This window comes from Mauremys reevesii, linkage group 6 (genome assembly GCF_016161935.1).
Source record: "Mauremys reevesii isolate NIE-2019 linkage group 6, ASM1616193v1, whole genome shotgun sequence".
Taxonomy (NCBI): domain Eukaryota; kingdom Metazoa; phylum Chordata; order Testudines; family Geoemydidae; genus Mauremys; species Mauremys reevesii.
The window spans coordinates 96434867-96459173 of NC_052628.1; the positions used below are offsets into that span (position 1 = coordinate 96434867).

The window sequence follows — 24307 nt, forward strand, 5'->3', positions numbered from 1 at the left end:
TATACAAGATTTTGTCCTCAATAATATTTTAATAATTTTAACATTACAATAAAGTGAACCCTTATCTTGAAGTTGGGCTTTAATGCCCATTTTGAATCCTCTTTGTCTCGAGTTTCTTATGTCTATTTCCTTTCCTTTGTATATTATGCTGTGGGCAGTGGAATATAGCGCAGGTGCCACATGGTTAATTTTAGCATTAGTTGAATATCTAAAATCCTGCTGAAAATAGTGAAAACCAGACTCAACACGTGTATCTCTTTCAGTTCACAGACCAGAGGAATAAAGCCTCATCAGCACTTTTTTCCCTAACTTATATCTGTGACATACCATTTAAAAAAATATATTCCTTTTTTTATTTCATGAAATAGCTTAAACAGGTTTGGTCTAGATAAGCACCGTTAAGATGTCATAATGTGTATTGAGATTTAAAAGTCATTACGTTAAGCAGGAAAACTCTTGAACTTAAGAGCTGACACTTATGGAAGATTCTTGTGGAATGTAATAGGAAATGATAACCTTTCTATATGTATCTTTTTTCCTTTAAACATCTCATAAATATTAACTGTCTCTTTCTAATGGAACTTAATGATGCCTCCTTCAGAAAAGCAAACCCTGTTCAAACTCTTGTAGATTAGCCAGACTATAAAGAAACCTGCACTTGATTAGGAAAACCTTTCCCACTCTAATCCCGTCTCCAAACTCCCATTCCAATAGAATATCATTGAGGAGTAGTACCACCCAGCCTCAAGCAACTTCTGCCAAAATCCTGGATGCTTCTTCGTTGGGCTCCAGATATTTAAATATAAATATATGTATCATATACTATATCTAGGTAGATATAAATTAATTCTCTCTTGTTCTCAATTTTATGTTGTACCCATTGTACTGTCTATTTGTCTATTGTATTCTGTTCCGCTGAAGTGCTTCTACTATGCCAGTCACTCTGGTGTCTTCTCACCTGTTTGTTTTTATTATTCCTGAGATTTTTTAAATTCCTTGGTGCAGGGATAGTCCTTTTCCATTTCAAAAGTGCTAAGAAGAGGGTACTATAAACAATAATGATTCTCATTCTCTATTACTTCCTATAGAAGTCACTCTAAAAATCTATAGAAGCCTCCTTACATTTTTCTAGAACCCTGTTGGTTTTATCCCAATTAAACTCTATAGGACTTCTCCAAAAGGGGAATGTATTTTTTTAAATGGCTTTTGGCATATTTTTAAGCAGGCGAAAACTAATTGAGTTATATAAACATTTAATAAATACTGTTTGTGGGTAAAGTGTGGGGAGTGGGCACAGGATTGGAGGGATTACTTTGTTTTATAGGTTGTCTTCAGTTCTGTAATATTGAATAAAACATTCCCTGTCCTTTTATGTTGCTCTGTGTATTGTCTTAAATATTTTAGGTGAGGGAAGTTTGGGGAATTATTTTTGCAATTGCATCTGCCAGCCCTTCAGCTCTGCTGTGAGTCAATATATTTTGGTATTTAGATAATCTCTTCCATGCACTCCCCCTTAGTAAACTCTCTACTGATTTAATCTTCTAGTCTGGTGCCATTTGTGTTCACCTGATTTTATTAAAACAGAAAAATAGTTAATTTCTTTATGCTTATGTATTTTTCTTTTGTTTCTCATAGTCCAAAGAGTCCTCATCTGTGCTTAGCTGTGATATCTCTGTGGATGACAAATACATTGTCACTGGCTCTGGGGACAAGAAGGCTACAGTCTATGAAGTTATTTATTAGAGACAAAGCTGAATGCAAACAGGACTCCTCCTCCTAGCACTTTGCTGTATATTCCTTTTTTTTCCTTTCCAAATGAGGACTTACAATGCTCATCACAGTTGTGGAGTTCATTTTTTCCCCATCTAACTTGCTATTGAATTGTGAATGCTCATTAAGAACTTTGATACCAAACTTAAGATATCTACTTGGAAGAAGAGGGGATAAGCATACTTAACACTGAACTGATTCTCTAATTATGTATTATAGCTGTAATGTATTTATTTTGTTTAAAGAAGGCTTTCTAACAATGAACTGACTAAATAAAGCTGTCTGCCCCTGCCTTGGTTTGAAAGGTGCGTTGTATATTTTGTGTTTTTTGCTGGTGGGTGGAAAGCAGGAGGGGTGGGAGGTCAAAAGTGACAAGTGCACTAAATAGAATGATAGCTTATATTGGTTGAGACCTCCTAAGTGCTACTGTAATATAAATAATTATTGTGGGAGGAAGATGATCTAATTTAACTATTTTAGACCGGCTTGGAAATCTAGAATAGTAATTACAAACTAAAACTGGTTTTGTGTGTGTGTGTGTAATATATATAAAAAAATCTGTGATTTTTTCGCTAATTAAGTTCAGAGTTGAATTAAATAAATTGTAAGCAAAAATGTGCCAAAAATGAGATTGTTACATACATTAAAAGGAATCTGCTGTCATGTAGTGTTTTGTAAATAGATTTGTTTTCAATGCTTCCGGGGATGGTAAAATCCTCTGTGTTGATCCAGGCTTTTTAATATAACATCTCTTTGTTGTATTGCAGAGAGAAATACAGTAACTTGCCTCAAAGAGCCAACTTTATCTCTTCTGGATATTTTTGCCACATTTCTTTGAGAAGGGAGATGTGCGTCTTTCAGCAATTTTGCGGTTACAAGAGATTACAGAAAATATTTGCTATGTTCATTGGAAACTGCACTGAAATGAGAATGGATTCCTACCAATGTACAGACTACAAAAGCAAGGACCTCAGAGGTAGGATTTACAAGAGCACTCATTCTGAAGTTCAAAAAAGAATGGATTCTTACTTGGGAGAAGGACTTGCTTTATTTGCCACCCGTTCTATCCAAGTCTTAGTTGGATGTCCCTGAAATGAACACAGGCTGTGCCATTGTGCCAGAGACATTGTGTTATCTTTTTATGTTGTTGTTGCTGTTAAACTATGATCTGTGACTTTTTTTTGAATGCTTTTAAAAAAAAAATCTTTAAGTCTGTGGATCTGCTGATGTACAGTGCCTTTGCTGCTATGGATCAAAATCAAAAGAACGGTGTAGATAAATCTTATTGTATAAGTAGAAAATTACTTAATTTCATACTAGAAATGGATTGATGCTGCAAGTTGAAATGGACTGTTCATTGAAGTTCCAAATGTGGTAGCAAAAAATAGTGTCTTAAGTGCTTAGTGTTTGATGTCATTAACAGTTTCGTAATACTCTACAGTGTAGAAAGATTTTGATACTAAACTGTGTCATTGTACATAGTTCTAATGCATTGTATTGACCACCAGTACTTCTATAATGGTAGATTATTGTTTGTGCATTCAGACTTTTAAGCATTAAACATAAGTAACTTCTATGATGGTATTATTTTTCTAATTTTTTTCCCTTTGTGGATTTGCACACCTCAGTATTGTGGGCAGATTTCAGTTGGTCAAAGGAGAGTAGGCAGCTGAAGCAAGTTCTAAATTGCACAGCATACAAAGAACAATGTGTTTTGTAAAAGACACTTCCCACCAATTGTCTGGTTTCACAACAAACTTTCTTAACTGAAAATTTCTATAGTTAGTTAGTTATACTATTGCAATGGTTTTAGAGGTTGATACCATGCTAAGAGCTCAGCTGTATCACCCAGAGTATAGTATCTCCTGTTTTGTGCATTTTCTAATCTCCTATGAAGCTTGGGTTCCTCCACACCTCAGTGAGAGTTAAGTTTGGAACAGCCCATGTTCCATGGCTTGCTAAAGCATGCACAGCTCAATGGGCTCCATTATAGAGGAACTGATTCAAAATCCATTGACGTCACTGGGCTTTGGATCAAGCCCTAAGATCTCAAACCAACTTTCATTTTAATAAACAGACTATCATTGTTTTCAGTGGGCCCTAAGCTAGGGAAAAGAAATCAAGCCCACCGGACACAAATATGAAGGGTACTGATATGGGAGCCAATGATTGGGAGCCCATTCCTTTTAGGTTTTTTTTTTTAAACCTACTATTTTAAATCAGTTACTAGTATTGTGAGCGACTTTATAATATTTATTGGTGAGGAGGAATGGAGAGTGATAGTGATAGTCCCTATTGTATTCTACTGAGGGTTTACGCATGCACGCAATGCGTCTGGAGCCGGAGAATTTAAAAGTAGTAGTGTCTGTTAGTCCGCAAATGTGCACTAGCCTTGCCTCATGGTTTTGTCTGAGGTGATAAAGGACAGAGCGGAATGACTACATCTCCAGTTCCTTCTCACTGCCACATGGTCTTGAGTCAGAGCTACTAGTGTCCTCTCGTGTTTGATGCACCTTTAAAAGTTTTGAACTGTAGATAGTTAGTTATTTCTTGTAACATTTGCTGTTTTTACTGCTTTAACATCATTTTAGCTTTTAGTAATATTTTTAATAGAACTGAGACTTTGGGGGAATCAGTTTACTGGTTACCCCCTCATCCCCACCCCAGTACTCACATGCAGGCACTGGACTGTGCTGAAGGCGCCAGGATTTTAAATCTGTGCCTCCAGCCTGCAGTCCTTCTCAATCAGTGACAAACATCAACAGTGCCTTTACTGCTTGGGAGAAGCCCACGTTTCATCCAGGTACAGTATCTGCTAGTCCTCCTCAAGCCATACCCAAGAAGGCCAGGCTCTCTGCCGTAAGAAGTACCTCACAGAAATTGCCATGAGGCCTCCATTAGACCCAGGATGAACACCACCACCACCATCTCTTCCCTCCCTCCCCCCTACCCCCGCATACATTGGCCTGAGACAGCCAGGATGCACCTTTGACTTTGGAGATGCAGATTGGCTCCAGCATTACAACCTCTATGAATCTTGTGCTGGGGCCTAGTGAGGAGGTAAGGAAGCAAGCATGTAAGTCTTCCTCCAACCAACTCCTTCCACGAGTTCCAGCCACGGGCAGGCAGTGCACTCCAAGATGCACAAGCATGGGGGAAAAAAACCCTACACAAACTGACGCATCTGCCAGTATCGAGCCCCACACACAGTCAGCATTGGCCTCCCTTAAGACAAGGGATCCATCGTTTCCGTTGAAGTCCTCCTCTGCAGCCCTGGTTCCAGCTACCATTAACCCTGGAGAGATTGAAGAAAACACCAGAGCCACATGAACAATTTGCCCTAGAAGAACTGAGATCTCCATGCCTTCCACTACCATCCACATCCAGGGAGGCCAGATCTCCCACCCAGGACATACCACAGTCAAGGCATGCTTCAATACATCCTCCTATGGTTTACATGCTTCTGCCAGCCCCAACAGTACTGCCATTGGAATGGGATCTGAGTTTTTGCCCTTAGAGGATTCAGATGGAGCACAAGTTCCCTACTGTGACTACAGTTTTCCCAAAAGACCGCTGACAACATGGCAGTACCTCCAACAGCAGAGGACCACACTATGGGGCCCTGTGCAGCACCCACCAGATCCATCCTGCTTGGCCCTATTGGAGATCCTGGCCCCAGTACCACCACCCCCTCGGAACCCACCTCATTCCATCAGGGAAGCTTTGCTTCTACACCTGCCAAGGGTACCTTTGAGCAGATGCTCCAAATCAGTTATGGAGGAAGAATCACTCAGTCCAGTTCAGACTGCCAGAGCAAGAGCATTTTCCATCGTCCTCTCCAGATGCTGCAGTAACTTCAGCTTCCCCCTTGCTTCCAGAAGACTTTTGGCAATTTCAAGGTCTCCTGCAAAGGATGGCAAACAATCTTCATAGGACAAACTACAAGACAAACAGCATTAGCTCCTGGACATCCTTTGTTCCTTGGTACCAAGTAGGGTTTCTTTATCGATCAATGAGACCTTTCTCCAACCAGCTCAAATAGTTTGGCATACCCCAGTCACATGCACACCTACCCCCCAAGGGGGCAGAAAAGAGATACTATGTACTAGCTAAGAGGTCAGAGTTTAATTTCTCACCCTCCTCCCCCAGCCAATTCCTTTGTGGTGCAAGCAGCAACTGCACAATCCAGACAGCAACACTCGTGCTCCACTCTAGCGATAAGGAGGGTAAATGATTGAATCTTCTGGGACACACGATCTTCTATTCAGCTAGTCTTCAGTTCCTAATTTTGAACTACCAAGCCTTGTTGGCCAAATCTGACTTCCTCAACTATGGCAAACCATAGGACTTTACTGAAAAGTTGCCTCAGCAAAATCGAGTCCCGTTCCAGTCTGGGAAACAGGTGGTAAGGACAGTGCTTCAGGCTGCTCTAGATGTAGCAGATACTTCATCTCGCTTGATGGCTACAGGCATTGCCATTTGGAGGGAATTGTGGCTTCATTTTCCACAGGGAGATGCAAAATACGACGTCGGACCTCTTCTTTTTTTTTTTTAATTCCATCTTTTTAACTAGAAAACCAACGATTCCCTCTACACCCTAAATGATTTAAGGCCACACTTAGATTATTGGGTATCTGTACACCTGCACCCAAGCAAAATTTCTACTGATTCAGGAACGATTCAGGAATCCCCAGTTCTTCATCCAAAGACCATACAAATCACCATGCAAGCACCAAAAGACCCAACAATCCTGCCTTCACTGCTTTCATCATCACATGTGCAGTCATCTCAGAAAAGAGATGAGTACCACTGGAGAGCCATCAACTACTATGCCTACTGCCATACAACCAGTCCATCTCCTGCAGGGGTCATCTAGCACTCTTTCTACTAGCTTGGAGTGCAATAAAAACGGACAAATGGGTGCAAGATGTCATCCTCTATGGCTATACGATCGAGTTCATCATGCAACCTCATCCACAACCCATGCCCTGATCCCTTTTCAGGGTCTACTCTCATGACTGCATCCTTGCTCTAGAGGTAGGCTCCTTACTACAAAGAAGAGGGATAGAGCAGGTTCCTCCAAACTATCAAGGGACAGGGTTCTATTCAACTTCCTGATACCCAAAATGAAGGCCTGGATCTCCGTCACCTCAGTCGCTTCATTCGCAAACCCAAATATCTTATGGTCACTTTAGCAGCTGTCATACCGTCACTAGAAAAAGACACGTGGTTTATAGTTCTCAATATGCAGGATGCCTGTTTACATTGGATGGATGTCAGTGTGAACAGATGATTCCTTTGGTTCATGGTAGGCACCCAGGATTTTCAATACAGGATCCTACAATTTGAACTCACCACTGCTCCCAGGGTCTTCAAGTTTTCTTTTGTCATAATGGCCCACCTCCAGACTTTATGGGATCCATGTATTCCCTACTAGCAGCGTGATCCAGAGACGAAGCTCATATCTCTACCTCCATGTTTCTGAGACGTCTTTCCTCCCTAGGAATCAGCATCAATGTAAAAAAATTTAACTTTGGTTTCCACACAGTCCCTAGGCTTCATTGGGGTCTCCAACTCAGTCACAACACAAGCTTACGTACTAAGGGACAGATTCCAGACTCTGCAAGAACTCGTCACTCGAGTAGTCAATAGTCCATCTGTCCTGGTCAGGACTTGCCTTTTCCTCCCCTTGGCCACATGGCAGCCTGCATGTATGTCACCACCTTTGCTGCCTACAGATGTGGCTCCAGAGAGTTTACTCACCCACGCAGCATGCCATGGACCTTATGCTTACAGTCCTTCCCTCCCAAGCTCTCTTCCCTCCAGTGGTGGACACAGCTAACACAGGTCTGTGTAGGAATTCGCTTTCTCCCATCCTCCCCGGACAGCACGATCATCACAGAACTCTGCAATGGATACCTCATTCGGCACAGTTGTCTTCCACTCAACCATTCCAGCCTCATCCTCGCACCACTTGTTAATCACCCTCAGTGGAATACAATAGACCATCACTTGAAGAGGAGCTTGCTTACTTGTAGCTGGAGGCTATTTGAGATGTGTGGTCCTTGTCTGTATTCCACTTTCCACCCTCTTTCCCTTCTGCTGTGGATCTGTTTGATTTGCAGTGAATAAAGAACTGGAGACACGGTCAGTCTGCCCTGCCCTTTATCGTCTCAGATGAAACCATAAGGCAAAGGTGCATGCACGGACCAATTGATACTACTGCTTTCAAATTATCTGGCTCCGTACACATGCTGTGCATGTGTAAACCCTCAGTGGAATACAGACAGGTACCACACATCTCAAAGAACCTCTGATTATAGGTAAGTAACATCCTCATTTTTTCCTTCTCCCCATAGCAATCTGTTTCTTTAGGACTGTGTTGAAGAGGAATTTCCAAAATGTCTTCCAAGCTGATGTAAATTTGTTGCTCGAGTGCAATCACATCTTTTAAAAGGAAGTTCTCAACTACTTATTACATCAGGGCTTCACAGAGATAAACACGATGTAGAAATTTTCTGTTTATTGTTATTCTAATCTGAACATACATAATGGGACTAGGAGAGACCTGTTGTTTTCAGAACCATTCCGTAATTTGAAAGGCTGTGTATTTTACCTTTACTTAAGGAAAGGAAACCTTCGACTTACTGTGCCCAAGAGTACCCCAAAAGCACATTTTTATATATTATTAGAATCATGAGAGGTTCTTTGCACCCCACCCCCAACACAAAGGCTTTCATTCTTTAATAAATAACTTTTTAGTGCACCCTTCTGAATTTCAAAATGTAGCTTTAACTGTGTTGTGATATACTTCAAAACACCATGCAATAGCTCTGTATATTGTTGTTTGTATCGATGCTCTTTGAATAGTTTACAGGATCAAATGTCTGAATCCCAGGATTATTGAAATTAAATCTACAGTCATCCTGATTTTCCTCCTTCCCCAACCCCAGTGTTCAATGCAAATGAAAAGTAACCTGGATCAAACTTTTTTAGGTAAAGCATCCATTACGTTCACACTCCTTTTTTTTATCCTTTACTTCTTGAAGTTACTGCTTGGTTGCTTCTTTTCTGTAAGAATCTGCTGCCAGTTGTCTTTAGTACCAAAGGTTACGAACTTTTGCTTTGTTTTTTCATAATTAACAGCCTTTGGTTTCCTTTTATTAGTTTCCCCCTCTACTAAAACTTGTCTGTCATTTGATTCAGTGACACGTTAGACAAGCCTTCAACATTTATTATAGTGTATGAACACTCTAGCCAAGTTTAGGAGTCACATTAAGTCTAAATCCCTACTTTCAAAGGCTTATACATTTCTAAAAATATGACTATATTTGAAATTAAATTTCTGTTTGTTCTCAACCTTAAGGTGACTCTTTTTTGTCTCTTTCCTTTTTTTTCTGTTTTTAAGCTATTCAAACATGAGAAATCAGATGGTGAAAACATCCTTTTTCTTTACTGGGCATTTTTTCCACTGTGATAGTACAGACTGCACATGAAAAGCACATGATTCCTCCTCGTCTCCCAAATTTTAAAGGTGTGATGCTCTAGATAAACACCCACAACTATGTGGCCATATATATGTTGAGCATCACACATAACCACAAGCTAGATCCTCAGCTGATGTAAATGGTATAGCTCTGTTGAAGTCTATTAAGCTATGCAAATTTATCCCAACTGAGGATCTAGCACATTGTGCTATGTCACACAACAAAACCCGGACAACCCAACTAGTCTCTCCTACACTTTACTGCTCTGGGCCCTCTCCAAACCCTCTCCTCCACCCCACACCCCCACTGTTTATTTAAATATGTGACTTAAACACGTCAGGATTTATAGCTGAATGAGTGATTATTTGAATTGCAGTTTCTAATCCATATGCAAGTATTTATGATGCTTCAAAAAGTGAAATGCAAAAAACTGTTAAATGAGACATGGCTGAGATTTTTACATGCACTGGAGTCAGAAAATTCAAAATAATGGCTTGTTCTGCTACTGTTTCTCATCCATATTGAATATTTTATATATTTAAGCCATTAAAATTAACATTATATGCAATGATACAAAATATAAGAAGGCTGTTTAAACTGTCACTTTGAATTTTCCAATTTGTGTGCATTGAAAGTCTTGGCAATAGAATTGTATTAACACAGGATTTATGGGAGAAGGGATTGCATTTAAAATTAAGGAATTTGCTAATATGAGTTTTTCTGTGGCCAAGATAGTATTGAAATGGAGTGAGGGGGACTGACCTGCGACATAGCTGATAGTTCCACATATTTAAAAAAGAAGCCCCTTCACAGGAGATGAAGCCTGAAGTAGCGTGCTGTAGAAGATCATCTTTGACAAAGCGCTTAAATAATGCACCTGCAGTGTCTGCTTTTGAACCAAGAGTTACTGAACATAACCCTTGAGATTTCATGTTTCTCCCGGTATTGGAGTACAGCATTTCCACCTCACAGCAAGAAAATTTTATGTCAAAACCAATAAATGTTCTTATTCTTACCAAATGATTTTCTATCCTGGTTACAAGGAAACAATATTAGTGTCTTTTTTTTATTATTAAAAAAGCATCATCTGACATTTACATGTCTGTAAACTTGCTATCAAGTATAAAGAAGCACTTCTAAGAGACATCTGGCCTCACATGGATCTATTCTAAAATGTTGGTTAAATACAGCTCTTTTGGTTTCTCTGTAATCCTATGGTATTGTAATGTATAATATATAAATCTGAGGAGGACTGTTCTAGCAGTTACTCCACATATCAGTAGTTAAGAATTACCCTAACTTCCGAAGATGTGTGTGAAGGGTAAGTTCAGTCACGTACAAAAATGCAGAATAGATGATGATTTTTATTCTTTCTTTATTATATTAACCCAAAATATCTCTTAATGTCAGATCAAGCCAAGCACTAATACTATTACTTTCCACATTCAAATAAAGGAAGAGGTGGAGGAATTTAAAGTTAAAAATGAACTTCCCATCAAAATAGAACTTTGAGTACTCTGAGTTGCTTTGATTGTACAATCATCAGTCAAGAAGAATTTTTGGTAACAAATACATTGTGGCTCAGTGGCTTCTAAAGAAAACGACTCTAATGATTTAAAAAGGGGTGGTTTATGGTTGTGTGGAGAAAATAGGGGCTTAGCACAGGGTCCTATTCTCAGAGAAGATTAATATGAGTCAAAAGACACGGGTGTTGACACAAGTCTTGAGTAACTGCAGTTGGGATTTTCTGATGTTAAGCCTTAATACTTCTTGATATTCCTCTAATGAAAATTAGAAACTCTGCTACATTCATCCTCAGTTCCAGAAGTGAGGATCTTTACCCAACAAGATAAGGAAATTGACCAAATACAGATAGATGTGTACAGTTCTGGCCATGGTCTTTTAATATACGTTAAGTTTGCACCTTGTTGGTCATGCAATTAATTTCTCAGTGTCAATAAGGAATCAATACACCATTGTGATATCAGGGAGGGGGCACTATGCTGTAGGGGAGTTTCCCTCCTTTAAAGGAAGGATAAACTCAAACGTCTGACCACTGATATAGAGCTATTAAGGATCCCATGGCTCTTTCTGGAGAAGTAGTATAGGGCATAGGCATAGGTCTGTTGACCAAACTGGTATTTTAAAATCTCCCATTTCCACCCCAGAGGCATCTGCATTTAGTAGGTGGTGAAATAATCCTTATTTAGACAGTATAAAGTGTTCTTATAGTCTTCTGGATGAAACGTGGTATCAAAATGTCAGATTTTTCATTTAGCCAGGTCTTAGTCACAACTAAATTGAAATGTGTTTAGCGGGGGGGGAAATCGCTTGAGTATCAAGCATCTCAACCCCTTATCAAACAACCTAAGCGCTTGAATAAAACCATTTCAAAGCTGCCATATAAACTGCCAAAGCAGGTCTACCCATCGGCCACATGCTGCTGATGGAAAAAATCTCTTCCACAGCTTGGTCTCAAAATACAATACTTGGGTGTTAAATGTGGGGTTTAGATCTGGATGTGAGGTGCAAATGATGTGCTAGTTTTAAGACAGTAATAATTCAAACAGGAATGCTGCTGCAGTTTTAACTATTGTGCGGTTATGCACTTGGTGAAGTTGAAATGAGTGCAGAAATTTAACAGGCACCCTGTAAATGAAGTGATCGTGCACACTTTGTGTTAACATACATTTATAAAATATTAAGTCATTACTTTGTTGCATACTCAGATGAACAATGAAAGTTATTTCAAAGCTGTATTCGAAGTAACACTCAATTTCACTTTCACTCTCAACTGTCCCTTTTAATTTAAAAAAAAAGAGGGGGACACATTTCCTGTTACCCCAGATCATTTAATAAATGTGCAGAACATTTTGTGCCTATTACAACATGGAAAGGGTTTTCTGTGACAGTGTTGCCGCCCCTTATTGAGGAACTTATTTAAGTAGATGTTAAAATGTAGCATCTCTAGGGTGCTGAAACACTGCAGGCCTGATCCCATGAGTTGCTCACAAATCTGAGTTGAAGATGTTCACAGGATCAGGATGTCTACAACAATTGTAGCAACAGCTGTTAGACAAGCTTATATCTGTTTATTCCTCTAAGGAGTCTTAAATAAAGAAATGTGATATGAGCAACTCTCATTCCATTTGATTCTTCTGCTTTACCGAGTTATACATGTTTGAGATGCTTAACCGAAACGTTTTTAATGGCGATGAAATGAAGGGGAGAAGTTTGGGGGAGAAGTGTGTGGGGGGGGTGAAGTAGGAAAGAAACCTTCCAAAAAAAATTTCTTGTACAGCTAAGAGATTTCTTGAATGGTGTGCTGCTTAGATCTAACTTTTTCAGGTAAAGATCTTATCTAAAAACTATAGCTAAAAGAGAACTAAGCGTTATCCAAGCACTAATATAAATTGTTCGAGCATTTAAATTTAAACTCCATCAGTCCAGACCGGTGACCTGGTTGCTTTTATAAGCTATACTGCATGGATATTTTGTGCCCTGAGATTCCACAAATTCTTCTACCCCATGACTCTCATTAGCCATGTATGTAGAACCTGGGCTTCAGAGGAGTACCAGCAGATCACAGTTATGGCAACTGATAACAATAAGCAGCTCAGAACAAGAGCAAAGGAAGAGAGGGAAGATAGATAGATAGTTATAGCCCTTGATAGGTTAGTAGAATTCGTTTCTAACATGCACAGTTGTCGGATTTGGCTTGAAGCCAGGGATTGCTGAGGTTCTCTTCACTTACTGTTTCAGGAGAAATGGGGAATATGGTATTGCAAGCCAAATCCTTCTGTGTGGTACACAGGCAGGCAGTACTAAAGGCTACGTCCTATACCAAGTTAAGTCTTGCCAGCCTCACTCCTGGGCTTGAGTTTTCCAAAGGCATAGTATAAGGAAGATTTCTGACTCCCGTCCAGATCTATTTACATGTCATGGGCAGGGCTTTCACTGGATTTGATTTAAATATTAACTTGCCTATATGGGCTTTGTTTCACCTTGTGGGATGTTTCATAATTTCTAACATTTCCTTCTCTCCCAATATAGTGGAGTTTAACTGCTGATCTGTTCTCAGGAGAAATGTTCACCCTTGGTATGCCCCAGAGAATTAATTGTTTGTGTGTGTGTGTGTGTGTAAATAAATAAACAAAAATCATAGGAAAATGTCATATGCTAGATCACAAATGGTTGCAGACCATTCCTGTGGACAGAAGGGTTTGGTATCATACAAGTCATACACCCCATATGATTTTATATTCAAATAGAATGGCTGGGTAAGGGATCACATTCTGGGGTTTGGAAAGTGAAGTGGGAAATTCTTCACTATGCTGAGGGACACTTGAAGGGACAGAGAGGAGGTACAGATGGGTCAGTTTCACTCTGGAGGAAGCAGAAAAGTAATGCTGATTACAGCAGGTACTGTAAAATACATTCTCTGTGATCCTTCTATTACACTGTAAGTGAGATCAAGAGAAACAGGCTCATACTTAGTAGCTCCTGTGTGACTCAGGAAGGTGTGGTTTGTAACTTTGTCTGCATGCCAGTGACCTTCCAGCACTTTAATACCTGTTTGACCTAGGGCCAGAATTGGCAATACAACTTAAATCAATCATTTTGCTGTGGTGGCTTTTGAGAGGAGACCACTGAAGATATGTCTAAAAGGGTATTGTGAATACGGACAGATATGTAGTAACACTTAGTCTACAGCAGCTTCCCCTCAGGGAACCACCTAAAATAATTATTGACATTTATAGATCACCTTTTGTCCAGAGAGTTTGACAAACTACAGGTACGCTACAGGTATTACTTTGTTCATGGCTGGAATTCAGCCATCTCTGGGTTGGAAGGTAGCAACCATTTAACAGTACTTGGCAACCCTACAGGACAAAGTAAAGAATATCATATCCATTTGAAAATACAGGAGAATTTTAGCAATGAGGTGAGGCGTAGCCATCTTGACCACGTGGTCTAGATTTCTTTTTTTTTGTCTTCCTGGTAGATGACACCTCTAGCACTACACTGTCCTTAACTCCAAATTTTGGCATTGCTTCGGAACTGATGCAGAGGGAAGAGTGCCTGCCAGAGGGTTCTGAATTGCTAGTATTGCTTCAGGGAGCACATCTGTGTTTTCTTTGATGGTCTCCTATTCAAATATTGACCAGGCCTGACTGTGCTAATGACATTGAGAGTGCACCTTCCCCCTCTAAAGTCCCCTCTAAAGTCTGTACACAACGCTTCACTGGAACAAGGGCTTGTCTGCAACTGTCTTCCGTGTCGCCACCTATGTGACATTCATTTCCACTGAAAAGCTTTTCTCTCTGGGCAGACATAGAGAGGGGTCCAAGCCTTTTCATCACTTCCCATAGACCAAGTCACAAAGCCCTGGAAATCTTAGCTTATTCCCCCCAAATAATTTCTGATTTCTATGATTCAACCTTTTGATAACATCTGAGTGGCTGCTAGATCAACAGTCATCCCCATGGGAGCCAGAGGTGCATGTCTGAAATGGTGGAATACTGAAGTCTGCACTATGGGCAAGGTAGCTAACTACCCTAGTTTGGAGTGGATTTAGAGTGACACGGGAGTATTCTGGGTTCTTATAAGGGGTCCCCTTCTCAACTGCCCCCACCCCAACCAATCAGACCTTTCCTGGAATCCAGCCTCCTTTTGTGCCTATCAGAGATTTTGCCCATCCTCCCTTTCCTCCAGCCGACAATCCTTTTTCGTTCAGAGATTCGAAGGGCTCCTCCTACACAGATCTTCCCAGAGACAAGGGTCCTTTTTTATGTCCTTTCAAAACTTCTTAGCAATTCTTCTGATGGGCCTAGCCCCATTTTTCCTTCTGCCATTAACTATAGTCAGTTCTTTGAAAGTGCCTGGGTCACCACCTCCTGGGACATCTGGGTGAAAGGGAGGTGATCTCCATGAAGTATGCCATTTGAATTTCTTCCATGACCAGTTAGTCTTCCTGCCATCAGAGATCAAGCATTTCCTTTGTAAGGATGCCATTTTACACTCAATATTTTTAATGCCCAAGTATATATGGAGCACTAGACCAATTCTGGATTTTGGTGCCTCAAACTTCTGGCACAGAAGAAAATTTGTAAGGAAACATCCCAGCCTATTCTTCAGGATATTCTGCAGCATGATTTCCTCTGTCTGGTGGGCTTGAATGATGCATACTTTTATATTACCATTCATCCATCACAACTGTGTTATCTACCGTTTTTACTGGGAAATTTTTGCACATTCCACTTACCATCTTTACCAAGATCCGGGTTATCCTTGGACTCAGCACTCTCTGGGACGGATACATATGCACATATACATGAATAACTCCTGCCCTTTTCCATTAAGGGATAGTGTCCTAATAGCATCTTATAGTGCATGGCAACCATGTAAACTGAGAGAAGTCCTACTTATTATTATTTTTAGTCTCACATTCTCCCAGTTGATAATCCGTCCAGGCTAGTCTAGTTCCTGCAGTGGATAATCAGATTTCTCTGGACAGGCACCTAGGCTCTTTTATCTCTTCTTTCCAAGATTCTGGCCTGAAATCTCATTCCAAACACACCTTTCAGCATCTGTGCCACTTTGCAGTGTGTGCATGGAGACTTGATCCTGTGAACCAGCTTCCATTTAATCCCACTCTAGTCTTTGCCCTTCCATCACTAGCACTCTTTCCCCTGGACTGGTCACTCTTCTTTCCTATTCTGAGTCGATAGTTCTTCCCCTAGTCAGAGTAGACTCAATTTTTGCCCTGTCTCTAATAACTTTTGTGTCTCCATTTATGCTAACCTATTGGGCTGAAGTTCTCACCTGGGCAACAGTGCAAATGCTCTGCTCTTATCTTCCCCCAACCCTTCCTCCTCCCCTCCACACCTCTTCATGTTTTAGGAACTCCAGCATCAATATGCTTGATTTCCAAGTGGTATCTGGTCCTGCCTGCCTGAGAGCTGCACTTAGTCACATCCTAGGCTAATGTAACAGCTGGGCAGTGGTAGTATATGTAAGCAAGAAGGCGGCATGTCAAAACTTTTGCCTCAGAATGAAACCCACCTTGCTTCTTTTCTAAGAGCAAGAATAATGGCATTTTCCAATTGTTGAGGAAAATCAGACTGAGGCAGAGGTAATTACAAAGTCATGAATATGTCAGTCTTGTACCTGTGGATCTATGTCTCTGTTTTTCTTTCAGTTTGTAATCTCTTCGGGGATTGTCTCTTGTGCATATCATGTCTAACTCATCGGGGCCCTAACCCTGGTTTGGGTCTTTGAGCACTACCAGCAAACAAATAAGAAATAACAATGTGAATGCTGTTCCTGAGAGAGGACCTCTGGGTCCATGGTCTAATTCAGGACTCTAACCAGAGCATCTAGCACGAGTAATCTGGAGTTTGAGTAGCTATGATATTGTTGACTGGTCATCCAGGCATCATAAACTTCCACTTAAACTAAATACTGTAGGGTCTGGGATAGCATCTTTCACTATATTAAGGATCAGATAATTGGTATCACAGCTGTTCATGCCAGCATGACCTTGAATGCTAGTTAGCAGGTTTTAAAAGAATCCTTAAAGTAAGCTCTCTCTGCAGTTGTGATCAAGATAGGGACATTGGATCCTTCTATAAAACAGCTATTATGTTTCCTTCTTCCCACTGTGGAGCAACTGACAATGTTTTGGACGTTATGGAACTGACCAAATATTCTTACAGATCCCCTCCATTTAAACCTACAGGAGCCTTTCCCTGGAAGCTGCTTTCTCTCAATGTAGTTTTCGTCACAAGTTTAGCTCTGTGTGCAAGAGCTTCTTTTCTCTCTCTCCACTTCTTTGCAGACAGAGTAGTGCTTCCTCTTCTTGCCAGACTTTATTCCAAAGGGCAATACAGAATTTCTTATTAATGACACCATTGTTTTCCTAATCTTGATTCAGAGCCATCCTTTGCCTCACAAAGGAAGCTCTGTTCCCTCCAACTGAAATGGGCACTGAAGTTCCGTCAAACATTTCTGAAGTCTAAGCACTTGCTTGTGATGAAGGCAAGGCAGCTTGCAAGGCAGTGACAGCACAGTGGGCTTAAAACTGCATCCTGACAGCATATGATCCAGCCAGAAAACCACAATCAGTTTGTCAGCTCCCACTTCTCCCAGAACATCTCTAGTCCAGTGGTACAGGAGGGCTGAGGTATCTGCTTCCAAGTGGTCACGTGGTCATCTCCACATACATTCATCTACTATTAGCTGTACCTGTCTGCCATAAACACTGAATTCAGCAGACCAGTACTGCTACAGGTAAGTTTTCCTCTGTTTTCCACATCTCTGGATTGTTAAGTCTGTTGCTGGGTAAGTTGGGAGAAGGAGGACATGGGACAAGGGAATCTTACTCCGTGATGATAATGTTTTAGTACCTCCCATCCTGCATCCCCACAGGCACACTTCAGTGTTGCTTGATGGAGTTTTCTTCTTGTGCTCACCTGCCTTTCTCTATTCTTACTTTGAGAAGTCTCTCCAATGATTTCCAAAGTTGTCTCCTTCCTAAAAGGTGCCGCCATACCTTTTTACTGTCAAGGCTGTTGCCAAGTAATATGGGCTATTTCAAATCAGATTCAGTGAGTAAATGTCCCTAAGTACCCAAAGAATAAAGACCACTTTTGTTTTTAAAGGTTTCCACTGTCTTCTAATCAGATTCCTTAAACCAATCTCCAATGTTTGGTGGTTCTTTGACTAGCGTCCCTATGGGTGCTCCACTATAGGTGCATCTGTGTCCCTGCACTGCTGATCAGAGAACTTTAGTAGCAGTGTCCGTGCAGCCTGCACATGCATTGTGACCCCCACCCCGTGCTCTGCCACAAGGTTAACCAGCACCGTGCGGCGAATCCTCCTTCGTTCCTTCTCAACCATCCCTGGCTAGAGACAGACCTTTAGTGGATCGTTAACTTTTTCAGAATTGTTCATTTTTGGAGTGCCTCTTTCTTTTCTTTACTCCTTTATCTCTTATTATTTAAAAAAAAATACCCCTGGACAAGCTTTCTGGGAGAGAACCATGTACCACGGAGTTGTGATTTATGCCAACAACTAAAGCCCAGAGCCAGAAAGGATAGAGAACTGAGGCTTAAGTTTCTCCTAATGGAGGCAGCTCTTCAATCACCCTCTGCGCCACACCAAGACCCTGGACAGTGGGAAGCCTCACCACAAACCTCAACTTCTAAGGGAGGTGAGCCCAAGAAGACGCCTACGAGTCACTCATGCAAGGCCTCTAAGATAAGCACTGTGAGTCCACACAGCAAGCCTCGATCAAGCCAAAAATAATTTCCAGCTCACTCAGTAACTTCGATACCGACAGCACAGAAGCTGTCTAAGCTCGATACTTAGGGCTCGTGCAGCATCGCCCCAGCAGAGCATGTTGAGCTGCCTAAGGACCCAGTGGGAACAGGCAAGGAATTGTATTGGCTGAGTCACAAGAAATCCAGAGAATCTCCCCTGGGAAAGGCTCCTTCGGTATGGACACTGACGTCAGTACTGTCTTCAGTACACCAGCACCAACGGACCGTACTATCAGGTCCACATCACCGACTCCTTCAGTGCAGACATCTTGGCACATCAACCGGAACAAGTACCAATGCCTTCAGCACCGCAAGGCTTCTAGTATGCAACAGACCTTTTCGGTGTCTGACAAACCAGATTCACCTCTACTCAGTACCAGGCTCTGGTACAGAGTTCACCCAGTGCTCCAGACTCACTGGCAACATAAGCTGTGCACCTTCATTTTCATCCACTGAGTCAGATAGTGAGCAAAAGAACGTGGTCTCCTGCCGCTCTTCTCACCCACACTATGGCGCCCAATTCCAGTATGAACCTCAACCATACTGTCCCTCTGACCCGAGCCTACCTGGTATGGGCAGCAGTAGTACCAATCACTGGGCCCCTTCCCACCCTCTCAATGGCCCTACTGGGACCATTGGCAGGCACACAGACACCATGCCTCTCATAGCTCTAGCGTGGCCTATCAAGAGCCAAGGAGGCATCTCCTTCAGCTGTTGCATCCAGGGCATCCAAGCCCCCCTGAACAATTAAAGAGAGGAACAAGAGGCTGAGGTGGAGGAGGAAGCTATTTATTCCTTTATTAAGCAGCTCCCAGATTCGCATGAGGAACAATTTAAAGCCATCTTTAATGCAGGCCAACTGGTGGCAAAGACATCACTCCAGTTGGCACTCTATGCAGCTGACAAGGCAGTATGCTTCATATCTACTGTCACTGTGATGAGATGGCACCTCTTTGGGGAAAACCAGATAAATGCAGCTAAGAGGCTCAACAACTGTGGTGGACCTTCCTTTTGAAGGTACATAACTGTTTGCTGAGAAAGACGGGTGCTTCCCTCCACACTTTAAAAGACTCCAGGGCTACTCTTCCATCACTTGGAATTTACATGCCTGGGCAGAAGAGAAAATACAATCCTCAGACTTCATTAAGACCCCATTCATCACAATATTAATCTCAAAGATCCTATGAACCCCAGAGAAAGATGCCCAGGTTCCTCGAACAGAAACTGTCGGGCTCCGACTACTTCACAAACATCCACCTCAAAATGACAGTTTTGATGGGTTGGTTGAGGTGCCTGAAGACCACTTTCCTCAATGCCATATGACACTGGAAAGCCTCTGAACCCTATGGATGCCATCTCACCCAGTTCCGCAGCACCTGGGAATGGATACCCTCTGACCAATGGGTGCTGGAGATTATTCGAGATGAGTACTCCATCCACTTCACCTCCCCCCCCACCCCAATGCCTTTCCCCATTTCTTTTCAGGGACCCTTCTCACAAGAGCTTGCTACAACAAGAGATGGAACATCTCCTCAGTGTAGGAGCCATAGGCCCAGTGCCCATATATCTAAGAGGCAAAGGCTTTTACTCTTGCTATTTCCTGATACCCAAGAAAAAGGGAGGTTGGAGACCCATGCTAGACTTTCAAGCACTCAACAAATTTGTCAAGGCTCATAAGTTCAAGATGGTCACATTGGCAACATTTATTCCAGTGTTAGAAAAGGGAGTCTCGTTCTCAGCCCTCAACCTTCAAGATGCTTGCTTCCACAGTTCAATCATACCAAGTCACAGCCGCTACCTCAGATTCACACTAGGCCAAGTCTGCTACCAGTATAGAGTACTCCCTTTTGGTCTCTCATTGGCCCCCAGAGTATTCTCCAAGGTTCTCTCAGTAGTGGCAGCCCCCTTACGCTCCCAGGGCATTATGATTTACCCATACCTGGATGATTGTCTCCTCAGGGGACATTCCTTTGCCAAAACCCAGCGAGTCACCCATACCACACTGGATCTATTCAAGAATCTAGACCTACAAATCAATGCACAGAAAATGACTAACACCTATTCACAGGCTAGAATTCATAGGAGCTGACCTCGCCTCCATCCAAGTGAGGCTATTCCTCCCACATCAGATTCCTCAGTCTGTCCATGCTTCTAGAGACAGTGCAATCCAGACCCAAATTTTGGCTAGACGCTGCCTCTAGCTTCTAGAGCACATAGCTGTGGGCACATCAGTGATAGCTCATGCCAGACTTCACATGACATGCCTCCAAGCATGGTTCAGTTCAGTTTACAGACCAAACAAAGAACCTACACAAATGGCTATCAATGCCCATCAAGGTTAAGCAATCCTTGAATTTGTGGAAAGATCCAAAAAATATCTGCAGAGGAATCCCCTTTGCTCAGTCTCCGCCCTTTCTACTCCTCACCACCGATGCATCCCTCATAGGATGGGGTGCACATCTCAACGATCTCACAGTACAGGGCAAATGATTTCCATCCAAAATGTGCCTTCCCATCAACCTACTCGAACTCAGAGTGGACAGGAATGCATGCACTTTCATCCTTCCACTGATCAGAGGCATACACCTAAGGGTCATGACAGACAATATAGCATGTATGTATTACATAAAATGGTCAAGCACTAAAGCTATGGAACTGGTGCAGTTCCCACAATGTTGCAATATCAGCAACCTACCTACCAGGAGTGCACAACATGACAGCAAACAGTCTCTGTCACAAATTCCCATACAACCACAAATGGGAGTTGGACTCAGTGATACTCCACGGCATATTCTGACAATGGGGGACTCAGATAATGGACTTGTTCACCACTTAACAGAACAAGAAATGTCCATGGTACTGCTCCAGAGCAGGCATTGGCCAGCACTCCCTGGGGGATGCTCTCCTCCTCTCATGGACAAAGGCCTTCTATACACCTCCCCCACTTCCCTCTATTATTGAAAGTCCTGTTGAAAATAAATAAGCAAACATCATACTGATTGCTCCCACCTGGCCCAGACAGACGTAGTATCCTTACTTGTTACAAATGGCACAGTGTCCATTGATGACTCTTCCAACCACTCCTTACCTCTTCTCACAGAACGAGAGATGCACTCTCCATTCCAACCTGTGGATACTATGGCTCAAAGCCTGGCTTCTTCATGGTTCCAACACATAGAATCATCCTGCTCTGAAGAGGTACAGGAAGTGTTATTACAAAGTAGGAAAGTGACTGCCCAGTGTACTTATCTACAAAAGTGGACCAGATTTTGGATTTGGTGTCAGCACAAAGGAGTCACTCTGGATATGGCCACTCTACCTGTAATCCTAGACTATCTGCTTAATCTCAAGAAATTGGGACTCTATTACCTTGCTAAAAGTATACTTAGCAGCAATAGCAACTTTCCACCAGCAGGTAGAAGGGTACTCAATTTTCCCTGACCTGTCGATGAAGTGGTTTCTCAAAGGCCTAGCAAATCTCTTTTCCTCAGCCCAGGCTTCCTACCCCACAATTGGGTCTAAATTGAGTTTTAAAAGGACTGACTAAATTGCCCTTTGAACCCATGGTCGCTTGTTCTCTGACTCATTTCTCTATGAAGACAGCATTTCTGATCACCATTACCTTGGCAAGAAGGATTGGGGAGAAAGTGGCTCAGATGGTGCACTCCCCTCCCCCTTCATGGTATTCTTCTCTGACAAAGTCATACTCAGACCACATCTGAAGTTCACCCCCAAAGTGACTTCAGCATTTGACAGAAACCAACTCATTCACCTTCTGACCTTTTTATACCAAACCACACTAGGATAATAGGGACACCATCCTCCATACGCTCGATGTAAGGAGAATATTGGCCTTCTATTTGGACAGTACAAGACCTTTTAGAAAATCTCAGAGACTCTTCCTCTCTATTGCGGACAGGCCTAAAGGTACAGCGATTTCAACTCGCTCTCTAAATGGATCTCAAACTCTATCAGATTTGTAATTTAGCAACCCCATTCATAATCCATACACATTCTACGAGATCGGTTTCCTCTAAATTGCCTTCTCCAAGGGTCTCCCGACATCAGAAATCTGCAGAGAAGCTACCTGTGCATCTGCACATACTTTTGCAGAGCACAATGCCACCCTGGGGACTCTGCTGCAGATGCCAGATTCAGCACCACGATGCTGTCATCCATAACAGACTCTGCCCCAGTGCTGTATATTGCGTGGGAGCCACTTACAGTGGAGCGCACCCATAGGGACAATAGTTGAAGAAGAGTAAGTTACCTTGTGCAGTAATGATGGTTCTTCGAGATGTCTCTCCCTGTGGGTGCTCCATGACCCACCCTCCTCCTCTCTACTTTAGAGTTCTCATCATAAACCCTGTGGTAGAGAAGAAAGTGAGGAGGGTTCACCCACACAGTGCTGGTTAGCCTCATGGCAGCGTACAAGGGGAGGGCACAACAGATGTACGGCCCGAATGGACACGCTACCAAAGTTCTCTGATCAGCAGCACAGGGATGCAGACGCACTTACAGTGGAGCACCCATAGGGGGACACATCTCAAAGAACCATCATTACTGCATAAGGTGAGTAACTTCCTCTTTAGGATTACACTGGTAGCTCAGCTATGGTGCTTTTGCTTGGTATTGTCTTTTAAAAGTGTCTAGATTTCCCCTTTAGAGCAAATAGGAGAGCTATCTTTTTTTTTTTAATTGAAAGTTGCCTCTCTTTCTGGCTATCTTAATTGTAACGTTATCTGTCCTACAGTTCCTCCTTTATTTTATTTTATTTACAAGAATTTGGGGGTACCATGCATGGCCCTGTAATTCCTTGTTAGAATGGCCACAAAATATCACCTAAGCTGAGAGAGCTTTCTACCTTCTGGAACCTGAAATTCATACCGACGGCAAAATTAGGAATCCAGCAGGACTATACAATACTACCTGAGTAAACCAAGTACTTTCTACAAGAATATTGCCTTGAAGAACCAAAAAGGTTTACAAAAATGAACCTTTATAATATAGCCATTCACACAACAGAGTTGAGTGAATAATCTTCAAGAAACTATTTGATAAATATAGCCTCTTTTATGTTTGCTATCAGAGGAAAAACAAGACTTTTAATTGAAGAAATTAGAATGATTAAATTAAAAAAAGCTGGTTGAACTGTTTTTTTTTTCTGACTGTGATTATTCAAAATGTGTCCAGTTACATAGTTATGACTGGTCGGAGAAGTTACAAAGGATTGTTTCTGTTCCCTGACTGGATAAGCATGCAAGCATTTCTGGAACACGTGCTAGCATATGTGAATTTAAAATTTGATTTTCATCAATACTTGTGCTAGTGATTTTCAAATTAGCTTTCTGTGAACACTTGTGCTAGTAACACTTGATTGTTTAAATGTTTGCAGACTGTAAGGGCTGCAAAAGGGGGTCAAAGTGAATAGATAAAAAATGTGGAGAGAAATTTTGCATTATGCTCCTCTCACAAGGACATATTGTAGATTCTGTCTTGCTTTCTAATGACCTTTTATATGAAGACTTATTCTAGAGAATTCTGCAAAGTTTTGTGGACTAGAAAGGAGGGATGTCAAAGAAATTAGTGACTTATTCCAGTATTGGGTACGTCCTTTAACATTTTCCCATCTGTAAAATGTGGATAATAAATATGCTCCTTTATAAGGTGCATTGAGATCTATGGATGAAAAGTGCTAGGTATTGTTACTGTCTATTAATAGGAGTT

General features: G+C 41.7%; 1 protein-coding gene across 7 annotated transcripts in view; it reads left to right on the top strand.

The window, feature by feature from the left end:
- TLE4 (TLE family member 4, transcriptional corepressor) overlaps positions 1-2731 on the top strand; it is a 115431-nt gene extending 112700 nt beyond the window's left edge. For all 7 annotated transcript variants that reach the window (XM_039544235.1, XM_039544237.1, XM_039544236.1 and 4 more), the window contains 2 exons: positions 1636-2075; positions 2538-2731. In XM_039544235.1, coding sequence (XP_039400169.1) covers positions 1636-1743 — 108 coding nt within the window. In that variant the 3' untranslated portion in view covers positions 1744-2075; positions 2538-2731. The remainder of the gene's footprint in view (positions 1-1635; positions 2076-2537) is intronic.
- The last annotated feature ends 21576 nt before the right edge of the window (positions 2732-24307 follow it).